At 45.1% G+C, this 14,364-nt stretch overlaps 1 protein-coding gene and 1 pseudogene across 1 annotated transcript in view; both read left to right on the top strand.

The window, feature by feature from the left end:
* Positions 1-14,364, top strand: part of LOC134213648 (ATP-binding cassette sub-family C member 10) — a 17,067-nt gene continuing 2,703 nt past the window's right edge. Inside the window, exons 1-4 of the mRNA XM_062692900.1 lie at positions 1-245; positions 314-445; positions 501-2,278; positions 2,345-3,724. Of these exons, the coding sequence (XP_062548884.1) occupies positions 503-2,278; positions 2,345-3,724 (3,156 nt within the window). The 5' untranslated portion in view covers positions 1-245; positions 314-445; positions 501-502. The remainder of the gene's footprint in view (positions 246-313; positions 446-500; positions 2,279-2,344; positions 3,725-14,364) is intronic.
* Positions 5,025-7,488, top strand: LOC134213649 (uncharacterized; annotated as a pseudogene).

Below are 14,364 nucleotides of genomic sequence, written 5' to 3' on the forward strand. Positions count from 1 at the left end.
GGGCCATCTGTTTATTTAAAAAACGAAGAGGCGGATATGTCCCATTATTTATAAATATGTATAGTTATCACGAATACGTCCTGCTGAAATGTCGTTGACGTTTTGGTTAGTTTGTTTTTATTTTGCGTGATGTTTCTTGAATTTCGTCATCAATAGCAGAAAAAACAAATTTGTTTGCGTAGGTGGCTCAGCATTCCGTTTTTACCAAGAAATAAGTAACTTGGAAGTACATTATAGACAATTTGGTATGTATAGTTAAACGCCGCTGTTACCGGCTAACGGTACCTAATTGATTTTGTGTATCCACTCGCAGAGAAGTGCTGAGTGAAATCCCCAGGAAACTGATAAGCGATTTCGCGACGTGACTAAACAGTGATAAAACATGAATCAACAAAGTTCGAAGAGATTATTTTGAATACCGGTTGCGCGTCTGCTTGAAACTAAAGTAAGTGAATAGTGTCTTTCATTGTATGATTTCTAGATATCGGTTTCGATTTCAGTAATGTCGTGGGAATTTTCGTGGACGGACGTGTGCCCGTCCGGATTGCGTCCCTGGGTGAAGGATTATAACGATTTAGCTCCATGCTTCCAGGAAATATGTCTGCAGCTTCCAATCCTAGTGCTGTTCGCCGTTCTGTCCTCGTATTATTACGGATCTCATTTCCGGTTGGTATTCCGCAATGGGGTGCAGTTGCGTTCAATTCGGCTGCGTATTGTGGCCTCACTTGGACTGGGCCTTGTTCCAGTGTTAAAGATTTTCTATTTGTTGCGTGTACATGACCGAATCTATCCGATCGATGTACTTCTATCGTGTGTACAGTTCGTGGCCTGGACGGTTCATATTGGGTTCCTGATAAGCTTAATTAAGCGTGGATCGTTAAGCCATCGAGGACCGTTGGCAATTATTGTGCTGTGGATGTCACTGCTGGCATTAACCGGGATCTGGGTCCATACGAACATTAATTCAGATTATTGGTTGTGGTACGCGGCAGATATGATGATATTCTTAAGCTATGGATCGACGTTGATTGCCCCGGGGAATTCCCATTACATAAGAGTCCAGAGAACGGCCGACCAGGAACGGCAGGCTCTTTTGTCGAACACTTACACCAGGTTTCTAGAAGACGTCGATGAATCGCCTTTGGGCCCGATTCAAGACGATGCAAATTTCCTATCGAAGATGGTGTTTTACTGGGTGCGACCACTGATTACAAAAGGAGTAGCGGGGAAGCTGAGGAAGAATGACGATCTGTTTGATTTGCCGGAATGCTTGAATATGAACATAGTGGTGGAAAAATTGCAGAAACACCTGAATGCTGTAGGATCATTATTTAAAGCACTACACCGTAGCTTTGGTTGGGAATTTTATTTGATTGGAATTCTCAGGTTGGTTGCTGATCTCTCCGGATTTGCCGGACCTATTTTGCTTGGAGGCCTTCTTCGTAGCGAAAATTTTAATGTGAATGGAACCATCCCCAATAGTGATTGTGATAACTGCAATGCCATGGACTTTCGTCCTTACTATTATGCCATTGGGCTCCTACTAACGACATTAATTAGTTGCTTTGCTGGTGTTCATTTCAATTGGCGAATGACATTGGTAAGCACCAAAATGCGCATGAGTCTGGTCACAGCCATCTACCGGAAATCACTCGTAGCCAAAGGTCTACAAAATGCCCGTCCCGAAATACTGAATCTCATGTCAACGGACACAGATCGTATTGTGAGCTCCTGCATCAGTTTCCACTCATTCTGGAGCATTCCGTTCCAACTGTTCACCACTTTGTATCTGCTCTACACGCAACTTGGTCTGGCCTTCCTTGCTGGGGTCACCTTCGCCATCATTCTAATTCCTATTAACCGTCAAATAGCGATGAAAATCGGTCAGCTTTCCCAAGGTTTGATGACGGCAAAAGACGGTCGCATTGCCATCACAACGGAAACCATCTCCGGTGCTAAGCACATCAAACTGAACGCCTGGGAAGATGTGTTCATCAGCAAGATCGAAAACATTCGTCGCGAAGAGGTCGGTTACCTATCCCGAAGGAAGTATCTGGACGCGTTGTGTGTCTACTTCTGGGCCACGACCCCAGTGTTGATGTGTCTGCTGACTTTTGGAACGTCAGTTCTTATGGGGAGCACTTTGACGGCGGCTACCACCTACACAAGCGTGGCGCTGTTAAACATGCTGATCGGACCGTTGAATGCGTTTCCATGGGTGTTAAATGGGCTCACTGAGGCGTGGGTATCACTGAAGAGAGTTCAAGAGCTAATCGATGTGAGTATTCTTTTTGTGCATCAAATATTAAGTCGGTTAGGTTTCAATGTTCTTCCACAATTTCAGCTCCCCAACATCAACCTGGCCGAGTATTACAAACCACTACACCAGACGGAAACCGCCTTCTCCGGAAACTCGCAGCGATCCGTCGTGATTGCAATCAAGGACGGCCACTTCGAGTTTGAAGTACAACGTAGTCGGAAAGAACTGGACTTAGTACAGGAGGATATCGTCGACTTTCGGTTTCTCAACTTGAGCTTGCAAATCCGCCAGGGTGAGCTCGTATGCCTGGAGGGCCCCGTCGGAGGTGGAAAGACCTCTTTATTGGAGGTAATTTTGGCCAATTTCAAATGCACTCAGGGTGTTGTGGCTATTTCGAACATAGACGAAGGATTCGGTTACGTAGCCCAAACTCCATGGCTCCAGCGGGGCACGATCCGGGAGAACATCCTTTGGGGAGAAATGTATGATGATGCACGGTACAAGGCGGTTATCCATGCTTGTGCCCTAAGCTATGATCTGAACCTTCTGAAAGGCGATAGTACTGGTGTGGGTGAACAAGGCAGAACGTTGTCCGGAGGTCAGAGGGCTCGAATCGCACTCGCTCGTGCCATCTATCAGAACAAAGAAATTTACTTGTTGGACGATATCCTGTCAGCGCTGGATGCCCACGTGGCGTCGCACATTGTGCGGCATTGCATCTTCGGGCTGCTGAAAGATAAAACCCGAATTGTCGTAAGCCAGCATCCGGTAGTAATGACCCGAGCTAATCAGATTCTTCACGTGGAAGGCGGAGTGGTGAGTCAGAGTGACATCACTGCTACCGGTTCGATGATGAGTGACTTTGAGGATGAAGCTGATGATTTGTCACCGGTAGTGATCTCGGAATACGAACCGAATAATATGCGGGTCAAGGATGATGACAGCCGCAGCGTGGATAGCGTAATGGCCGAGGAAAGCAGAGAGTTTGGCCATTTGGATCGGAATGTTTTGGGATCGTATTGGCGAGCGACGGGTCGGTCGCTTGGCTTTTGGGTCATCGTTTCAGTGCTGTTGATGCAAGTTTCGCGGAATTTGTCCGATGCATGGCTGGCCTATTGGGTAGGAGCCTCCACGCCGGAACCCTTCCAACCGAACAATGGCACTAGCAACTCGACGGTGGAGTTTTGGAGTTTGGGAACCATTCAAAGTGTGTGGAGTATGGCGTTGGATTTTGTATCCTCTTGGATTCGAGGTGTGGATCATGGTTCTCACTTGGCAGAGGGATTGCAGCACGAAGCACAGCAAGGGGACAACAAAACGCTTACGATGTATTACTTGGGAATCTACAGTGGACTGGCGATTGGAAATTCTCTTATTACACTGGTTCGGGCGTTTTTGTTTGCGTACGCGGGAATTAAAGCGGCTAAATCCATCCACGACAAACTGCTGGACAGTGTGGTTTATGTAAGTAATTATCTATTCTTCATATCACTATCTATTCTTCAAATTCTATTGAACAAGCTTTAACCTATCTGAATAATGGTACACAAATGTTTGATATATCAATATGTTAGCATTTTTAGCATTGTACAGAATTTTAGCAAGAAAAACTAAAATATGATAATTTTTTAATGATTTAACCATCGCATACATCGCAACGTTGAGCAGTAGACAACTGATTGTATATTACTTAACCCTTTATAAGGCAGTGGCAACTATATTGCCACCAACAAATTATATTTTTTTCTATTTATTAACAAGAGCTCTGCTTATTATTGCCCATGTAGTGGCTTTATTCGCTTCCTAGTAACACCCCAGATGAATTTGAGCCATAAAAAAATTGAAATGTCAATTTGAGAACAGTTTTTTTACGAACAGATCGTATGTTTCGAGTGGAAGAAGGATTTTCAGTTATAATTCGTTAAAAAACGACAAAGATATATTTTTTCCCGTTGGTATCAATTATTTTGAATTTCCTGTGATGGATTATTACGTGATTAGCGTGAAAAAAGCTTTGCCTTTCTGTATATTTGGTTTTTGGATTTTTGACGAAATTGTGTTTTTTCCCCAAATCCCCCCTTGGGAGAAAAAAAGCGAAAAAAAATTTTTTGACTTATATTGCGTTTTCTGACTAGGACTCTTCACCAAAAAGTCTTACGTACCTTATTTTGACTGGTTCTAAGTAAAACCAAATTTTTAAAAATCTTTTTATATTTTTGTTGTTGCCTGTTTTCCCGCTTGCCGGGCAGTGGCAACTATATTGCCACCAATTTTTCAATGTTTCTGAACTGTTTAATGTATAACAAACATACATTTGAGTTTAATACCATGTCAACATTGTGTCCTGTTGTTGTTTTTGTTAATTTATTGTTTAGATTCGTCTGACTTATAAAGGGTTAATACACCTAGTAGACCAGCGGAGATTATTCTTTGAATACCAACAAGTTCATGGCATGCGAATACACCTAGACGGCTAACACCAAGACCACGAGTCTGCGGTGCGCAGCAAAACTGGCTACACTGCCCTGCAGCATCGACACACGACCCGCTTCCGAGCTACGCTCAGTTTGTATCGCATTGTCAACACGTTCAGATTAACTCCGTTTTATATTTGTCCTAATCGCGGCGTTCTATTACCAAGCACCTCATTGGTGACCCCGACGTTCGCAGGCTCAAATATAGGAACGTACAAAAAGAACCGCCATTGTAGCTGCCTACACGTTGGAATTTCGCCAAGGGGCCCACCAGCAGCACCCAAAACAAGATGGCGGACGAACAACGTTTGAAAGACGAAATCGATCATCTATAGGATCAGCTGCGAGTAGCCCGAGCAGCCGCTGCAAACAACCCGCCCGTCCTGAACAGCGGTACCGATGTCAACAACGCTCCCAAGTAACACCGAAAACATCTTTTTTTGTGGAGATTTAAGATACTTGTTGAATGACGGTTAGAGAGATGAAATACAAAACATAACATGTTCGATGTAAGTTGTGAAAAGGTTTTTGTTGAACATACTGCTTTTTGATCATAGAAGATGTTTTGTATAACATTCTCACGACTTGCTGATAACTAGGGATCCTACATTCAGAGATATGCGAAAGCGGCCATCTTGAGCCAATCGAGCATTGAGAGCTGTCAGCATCTGAGCCAAATGAACATTATTATTGTTGTGGATTGAAAGGTATTGCGATTGTAGTGAAAAAGATTTTACGGAAAGGTTTGTCGAATAAACAATTTGTTTCACATTGGCAACATGAAGTAGTCTAGTTTATGCATTAATTTTGTTCATTTGCATTGCACTTTTATTTTAGTGATAATGCACTGTAGGACGTTAGATAAAGAAATCTGAAAATGCCATTATATGCAGAGTCATGTTCGAGCTCCAACATTTTGCGCCACGGCAAGTGCTGGCAGCGTTTGTTTACGAAAGTTACAGCGTTGCTAAATCGTCTGGAGAAGTATTCGCACATCTCTTAATATAGGATCCCTACTGATAACATGTCAATTTTTGACATTTGTTTTGGTTTTCAAGATGTTTTATTTTACACTCTCAAGACATAAAACATGTCGTCAGGATGATTTCACGAACTTACAATTACCATGTTTATTTTTTGACATTTGTTTAGTTCGAAGATGTATAGTTATGATGCGGTCTCAGCTGAAATCGGTGTTTTGAATATTATTTCAACATCTCTTCAGATCTAAGCAATGGATATTTTCCATCGATTCTATCGTCTATCGAGAACTCGCCATATTGCTGTTCTGCAGATTTGAGCATGTGTTTAAAGATGAATTTCTAAATTTAACGTTTTTGATATAGTGCGTATTTTTCTCCAATTAATGGCGCATGAATTTAGGAGAAGTAAAATCAAAAGTTCCACGATGAATCGTGAGTGACATATGAAGCATCGTCACGAATTTTAAATGCTATGTACCTATGTGTATTATATTTTATTAAAATGGAATTCATAGCTAAATTTATGCATGCTTTTTTCATCCAATCTTGTAAATATTATTTTGGTATGAAACATTTGTCAACAACTTTTTTCAATTTGACATATCATATCATGTTGAGAGAATGTTATGGAATACTCACTTCCAACTTAACTTTAGTTTTGTGAATGTATTACGATTTCTTTCGTGCAACTGAAAGATGTTGAAAATTTCAATAATATTTGCGCTGTTTCGGTCGTGTGAAGGTAATGAAACAAGTTTATATACCAAACCATAAACAACTTATATGTTTGAAAGATGATTTTTTTACTATCATTCAACAAACTGTGTTACTTGGGCTGCCGGCGGTACCCAACTCTTTGGTTTGCTCAGCTAGAGGCGCAATTCACGCTGAATCAAGTAACTCGCGAGGACACCCGCTATTTCCACGCCCTCGCTGCCATCGATTCGGAGATATTGGCATGCTGCTCGGCCATCATCCGAGATCCCCCGGCGAATGGAAAGTACTCAGCGTTAAAGGACAGAATTATCAGCGAGTACAGCACCAGCGAGCAGAATCGTATGCAGCAGCTACTACGTGGGTGCGAACTTGGCGATCGCAAACCTTCGCAACTACTACGCGAAATGAGGGATCTCGCCAGGGATGTCATCACCGACGAGAAAATCATCAAGTCGTTGTGAATGCAGCAGCTCCCTGAAACGACACAAGCGGTTCTAAAGGTCTCGGAAGCCACTCTCCAATTGGCGCAGCTAGCTGAACAAGCGGATAAACTTGCGGACATCACCAAAACGCGATCAATATCCTCCGCTGGAACGACGTGCGAGGACAACAAGGACACCGGATTCGAGGAACTACGCAAACAAATTTCTGTTCTTTCCGACGAAATTGCTGCTTTTCGTCAAGAGCGCGGCAGACCCCGCAGCAGGAGTTTCAGCAGATTTCTTGGTGGTACCCGAAGTGGCTCACGAGGAAATCATCCGTATTGTTTCTACCACAGAAAATTTGGCGCCAACGCAAGAAGCTGCCGATCACCCTGCCAATTTAAGCCAAAAAACTAGAGCAGCTGCATTCGACGACGGGCGAAGGCAGTAAGTTTCAACAATCCCGTCTTATCATCCAGGACCCAGTAACCAACTATAAATTTCTCGTCGATACCGGTGCTGACCTTTCAGTACTGCCGTGTGCTCCAAGCAATAAGTCAAGGCCGACCCCAGGAATGAACCTATATGCCGCCAACGGCTCCCGAATTGCTACCTACGGCACCGAGATATACAAACCAACTTTCGGTCTACGCAGATGTTTTCCGTGGCGCTTCATAATAGCGGATGTGACTTTCCCGATCCTGGGTGTAGATCTCCTGAAACGTCGCGGTTTGCTGGTTTATTTGCAAGGAAAGTGCTTGATCGATAAAATGATCAATATCAAAGCACATGGCCATATCAGCGTGGTCGCAGAAGGATTATTCGGTTTAAAAACATATTCTCGCAACAGTGATTACGGTGGCCTGCTGAGCGAATTCTCGGATGTAACTAGACCACGTTTTCCACGACAGGAAGTAAAGCATGGCGTAAAGCACACTATCAAGGTCGATGGGCCTCCGTGCCATTCTAAATTCCGCAGACTTCCACCACACAAACTCGAAGCACTTCGGAAGGAATTGAAGCTGTTTCTAGAGCTTGGATACATCCGATCCTCGAAAAGCCCGTATTCAAGCCCGGTGCACCTAGCTACAAAAACACTGCAGAACGGTGATGTCAAATTCAGGCTCGTAGGTGATTACAAACGGCTCAACGATTCTACCGTCGCGGATCGGTATCCCTTGCCGCACATTTACGACATTTGTCAAACAATGCAAGGTAAGACTGTCTTTTCTGTAATAGATTTAGAACGGGCCTACTATCAAATCCCCATGCATGAGGCAGATATCGAGAAGACTGCAATAATCACGCCACTCGGTTTGTACGAGTTTCTCGTGATGCCGCCAGGTTTAAAAAATTCTGGCCAGACATTTCAAAGATTTATCAATAACATATTCTTTGACATGCCATTCGTCGTCGGTTATCTAGACGACTTGCTCATCGCTTCGTCATCCGAGGAGGAGCATAAAGTTCACCTACGCATGGTTTTCGAGAGGTTGAGAGCAAACGGACTTCAAATCAACGCCGACAAGTGCCAGCTGGGAAAACAGGAAGTACGGTTCGTGGGACAATTGATAACTACCGGTGGTTGTAAACCGATTCCGGAGAAGGTGCAAGCAGTCGCAAATTTCCCGAAACCAGACACGGTACAGAAACTGAGACGTTTCCTTGCCCTAGTCAATTACTATCGCCGCTTTCTCCCACACGCTGCTGAGGCCGAAATTCCATTGCGCAAACTGATACCCTCAAACAGGAAGAACGATAACACACCAATCGTGTGGACAGCTGAAGCTGAAGCAGCCTTCCAAAAGTGCAAGAGGTGTTTAGTAGAAGCTACAGAACTGGATTACTACGATTCAGAAGCCCAATTGTCCCTGATGGTCGACGCGTCCGATTTGGCTGCCGGAGCCGTGTTGCAGCAGCGATCCAGAGGTGCATGGAAGCCATTGGGATATTTTTCCGTGAAGTTCAACGACCGCGAACGACGTTACTCTACTTACGATAGAGAGCTACTTGCTGTGTATCTTGGCGTCAAACATTTCAAGGACGTGATCGAAGGCTGTAATCCGGTGATATTTACCGATCACAAACCACTCACATTTGCATTCAAGCAGGATGCGAACAAACCAACACCACGACAGCAGCGAATGTTGAGTTTCATAAGCGAGTATACAACAGATCTCGTTCACATCGCCGGTGTGGACAATATCCCAGCGGACGTGCTTTCACGAGTAGAGGCTATTTGGTTGCCATCGACGATTAACCAAAACGATTTCGCCAGGAAACAGGAATGCGACGAACAACTGCAAAATTGGCACAAGGCCAATCCCGATGTAAAAACTCTGAAATTCGCTCAGCTCGGTGTTAAGCTACTTTGTCAACAACAAGGCGATAAAGTGCGAATTTGTGTTCCTCGTTTCTACCAAAAAATCATATTCGACCAGACTCAGGAGTAAAAGCCACACAAGCACAGATTTTGCAGCACTACGTTTGGCCTGGAGTCAAAAAGGACGTTTCAAATTGGACCCGAGCTTGTCAAGAGTGTCAGAAAAACAAAGTATCCCGATATACCAAGTCGCCTTCTAACCAGATAGATGTTCCGGACGAACGATTCGAGCACGTTCACATCGACATTGTCGGTCCCTTGCCGATATCCAATGGAAGGCGGTATATTTTGACTATGATTGATCGGTTCAGCAGATGGCCTGAGGCAGTGGCTATCCCGGACATGACTGCGGAAACTGTTGCCAAAACTTTCGTCGAAGTGTGGATCGCTCGATTTGGAACTCCGTCAAAGCTAACATCGGATCAAGGTCGTCAATTTGAGTCGCAGCTGATGAAGGAACTTGCAGTACTGTTAGGCTTAGAACGGATTCATACTACACCCTACCATCCACAGGCAAATGGAATGATCGAGTGCTGGCATAGACCACTCAAAACGTATAAATCAAGTTGGATTGATGCGTTGCCGTTAGTTCTGCTCGGTTTACGAACGGCAATTCGTGGAGAAACATCAGCGTCAGACATGCTGTACGGCACGACCATTCGCATACCTAGAGAGAAACAACCTCTTCGCGGCTCGACGGAATCCTTCGTCACAAATCTACGAGAGAAAATGAATTCAGTGGTGCCTCGTCCTGCATCCAATAACGATACAAAACGACATGTATTCGTTCCGAAAGACCTAGGAACTTGTACGCACGTGTTCTTAAGAACCGACAAAGTTCGAGCCGCTTTAGAACCACCGTTTACAGGACCATACGAAGTTCTCACAAGGACCAGCAAAAGGTTAAAAACAAAATACAAAAATTAAAAACAAAGAGGTAACCGTGTCAATTGACAGACTAAAACCAGCCTACTTCGCCAAAGATCCTGATCCATCACCCGACCGTATAACCAAGAGTGGCCACCATGTTCGATTCAGGATTCAGTGATTTTCTAGGAAGGGGGAGTACTGCGGTGCGCAGCAAAACTGGCTACACTGCCCTGCATCGACACACGACCCGCTTCCGAGCTACGTTCAGTTTGTATCGCATTGTCAACACGTTCAGATTAGAGAATAAAATACTCCGTTTTATATTTGTCCTAATCGCGGCGTTCTATTACCAAGCACCTCAAGTCTTTTAATAGTTGTTTGTAGAGATTCAAAAGTTTTCATATTTTTGCACCCGTTTTGCCTTTCTCGTATACAAAGTATACGTAAAGGCTATATGTTCGCTCCAAAAACGAACTTTTTATAGGAGTCAGACTCATAGTGTTATACATATACCGATCGACTCAGCTCGACGCATTGAGGTGATGTCTGTGTCTGCTTGTGTGTGTATGTGTGTGCGCAAAATAATATCACTAATTTTTCAGGCACTTATCCTTGACCGATTTACTCGCAACAAGTTGCATTCGACGAGGAATCTTGTCCCATTGTTTTCTATCAAAAATTGGCCTAATCGTACTATGGGCTTCGGAATTACGGCCAGAATTTTTTTTTGTATAAGAAAAATTCTTCACTCACTTTGTAGGCACTTACTCTTCGCTGATTTACTCGCAACAAGATTCATTCGACGTAGAATCTTGTCCAATTGTTTCGTATTGAAAATTGGCCGAATCGGACTATGGGTTTCGAAGTTATGGCCAAAATTCATTTTTTACATAAGAAACACGTACAAAATTCTCATTCATTTTTCAGGCACTTATCCTTAACCGATTTGCTCGCAACAAGTTGCATTCGACGCGGAATCTTGTCCCATTGTTTCGTATTGAAAATTGTCTCAATCGGACTATGGGCTTCGGAATTATGGCCAAAATATATTTTTTTATAAGAAAAATTCTCACTCACTTTTTAGGCACTTACTTACTTACTTACTTATGGATCCTGTACACCTCCGGTGGTGCAAAGGGCCGACTTGAAAGATCTCCATCCTGAGCGATGCCCGGCTATCGCTTTAACCTGTTGCCAGGTTAGATTTCGGTCGACTTCTTTTATTTCTTTATTGAGGCTTCGCCGCCATGAGCCTCTGGGTCTGCCTCTGCTGCGATGTCCCGCTGGGTTCCAGTCTAATGCTTGCTTACAGATTTCGTTTCCGCCCCTACGTAGAGTGTGGCCGACCCAGCCCCACTTCCGGTCCCGAATTTCTGTTGCTATCGGCCTCTGGTGACAACGACGATGGAGCTCGTTGTTTGAGATCCGGTTGTGAGGCCACCAGGCCCGAATTATATACCGCAGGCATCTGTTAATGAACACCTGCAGCCGTTGAGTGTTCTCCACTGATACACACCATGTTTCGCTAGCATATAACAGCACAGATTTCACGTTAGAGTTGAAAATTCGTGTTTTGGTGCGTTCACTTATCTGCCTGTTTTTCCAGATATTTCTTAAACTCGCAAAGGCAGCCCTTGCTTTCTTGATCCGTGCGCCTATGTCGATCTTGGTACCGCCGTCTGACGCCATTTGGCTACCAAGATATTGGAAGCTTTCAACATTCTCCACTGGTTGCCCGGCTACTGTGAAACTGGAAGGAGTCACCGTGTTTACATCCAACGATTTGGTTTTGTTGACGTTGATGACTAAGCCTGCCGAGGAGGAGCGCTCGGCAAGGTCGTTGAGCTTACTCTGCATATCAGAGCGCCGTTGCGCGAGGAGTGCAACGTCATCAGCCAATTCGAAGTCGTTTAGGTGCTCCATGGTTATAGGCTGCCATAACAGCCCGCGGTTTGGTTCACGGTCAATCGCATCTACCAGAATCTCATCGATTACGATGAGGAACAGTAACGGTGATAGAATGCATCCTTGCCTCACACCAGCTACGACCCGGATAGGGTCAGACAGGACCCCATTGTGCAGCACTCTACACGAAAAGGCCTCGTACTGTGCTTCGATGAGGCCGATGATTTTCTCAGGAACCCCCTTGCGTCTCAGGGCGCCCCACATATTCTCGTGATTGAGACGGTCGAAAGCTTTTTCGTAGTCAATGAATACCAAGTAACGGGACTCTTGGAATTCGTTGACCTGCTCCAGAATGATGAGGAGCGTGACAATATGGTCCACACAGGATCTTCCGGCACGGAATGCGGCCTGCTGCCGCCGAAGAGTCGCATCGATCTTCTCCTGAATCCGGGCTAGGAGAACGGTAGACAGCAACATAATACCTCGCCAGTTATCGCATACAGTCAGGTCACCCTTTTTGGGTACCTTCACTAAGATACCTTGCATCCAGTCGACCGGGAAAGTTGCGGTGTCCTAGATATTACGAAATAAATGATGCAGTAGTTGAGCGGATGTCATGGGGTCAGCTTTGAGCATCTCGGCTGATATGCGATCGACCCCTGGGGCTTTATTCAATTTCATGTTTTGGATGGCTGTTGTAATCTGTAGCAGTGATGGAGCTTCGGTATTGACGCGTGTTATACGTCGGATCCTAGGCAGATCATGCCGAGGTGGTGATGGCCTGGCTGGCACTTGAAAAAGTTGTTCGAAGTGCTCAAACCAGCGTTTCAGCTGGTCAGTTGGGTCGGTCAATAACTGATCATTCGCGTCTTTCACAGGCATCGTTGCATTCATCTTCGCCCCGCTTAAGCGTCGTGAGATATCGTAGAGGAGGCGAATGTCCCCGGTGGCGGCGGCTCTCTCTCCTTCGTCGGCCAGAGAGTCTGCCCACGCTTGCTTGTCCCGTCGACATGAGCGTTTTACTTCCTTCTCAAGAGCCGCGTATCGTTGACGGGCTAAGACTTTGGCTCCTCTGGTTTTCGATCGCTCTATCGCGGCTTTGGCTTCTTTTCGCTCCTCTATCTTCCTCCAGGTCTCATCGGTGATCCATTGTTTTCTCTGGGTGCGTAGTTCGCCCAGATTGTTCTCGCTGGTGTCGATGAAGGCATTCTTGATGGCGGTCCATTGGTCTTCCACGCTGCCACCTTCCGGAATATCTGCAGCACGCGTCTCCAGTTTTTCAACGAAGGACCGTTTCACCGTGGTATCTTCCAGTCGGCGTGTGTTGAATCGTCGTCCAACTCTTTCCTCCTGCCGACGAATCCGCGCAATGCGCAGGCGTATTTCGCCGATGAGGAGGTGATGATCAGACGCGATATCGGCACTACGTTTATTCCGTACATCAAGAAGGCTCCGTTTCCATTTTCGGCTGATGCAAATGTGGTCGATTTGATTTTCTTCAAAGCCGTCACGGGAGACCCACGTGACCTTGTGAATCGGTCGATGAGGGAAGAGCGATCCCCCGATCACCATGTCGTTATTACCACAAAATTCTGCGAACAGCTCTCCGTTTTCGCTCATTTCTCCGAGACCATGGCGTCCCATAATGCGCTCATGGTTCGAGTTGTCGGATCTCTTTATCTTGCAGATCGGCAGCATCGGTTGGCGCATAACATTGGATTATAGTAAGGTTTCGGACCCGTGTTCTAAATCTGGCAACGATTATCCTTTCACTTATAGGTTCCCACTTCATTAGCGCAGAGTGTGCCTGAGCGCTTAGTAGGAATCCAACTCCGCGATGCCAGGAAGCGTGTTCACCTCGTAAACCAGAGTATAGCAGAACTTGTCCCGACGGCGTTCTGTGTTCTCCAAAGTTTGGCCAACGGACTTCACTCAGTCCCAGGATCTCAAGCTTCATGCGGCGTGCCTCATTGGCAAGTTGTGCCAATTTACTCTGCTGGGCTAGGGTTAAAACGTGGCATTTGCTATCGCCGGTTCAATCCGTTCCAAGTCGCACTTATTTTGTTTGATCCGGTTCCAGTTCATGATCGCCAGCTTCATTTCTGCACTTGTGGTTCTCTAGTAGGCTCAGAAATTACGGAAGGTTCCTTGAAACGTCAGCAGGAGACCAATAGAAGTCGGAAGAAATGTTTTTTCCGCTAATTATGATAGCTGATGGGCCTCTAATTACCTTTTGTTCACCATTTTTACCACCACTAAAGAGCACGAAACTAAGTGTTTCATTCGTCGTCTGAAAAGTAAAAAACAGGTGGTTTATTATCGCATCTCATGGTGTTAGATTTAAAATGAT

This window comes from Armigeres subalbatus, chromosome 2 (assembly GCF_024139115.2).
Source record: "Armigeres subalbatus isolate Guangzhou_Male chromosome 2, GZ_Asu_2, whole genome shotgun sequence".
Lineage (NCBI taxonomy): Eukaryota > Metazoa > Arthropoda > Insecta > Diptera > Culicidae > Armigeres > Armigeres subalbatus.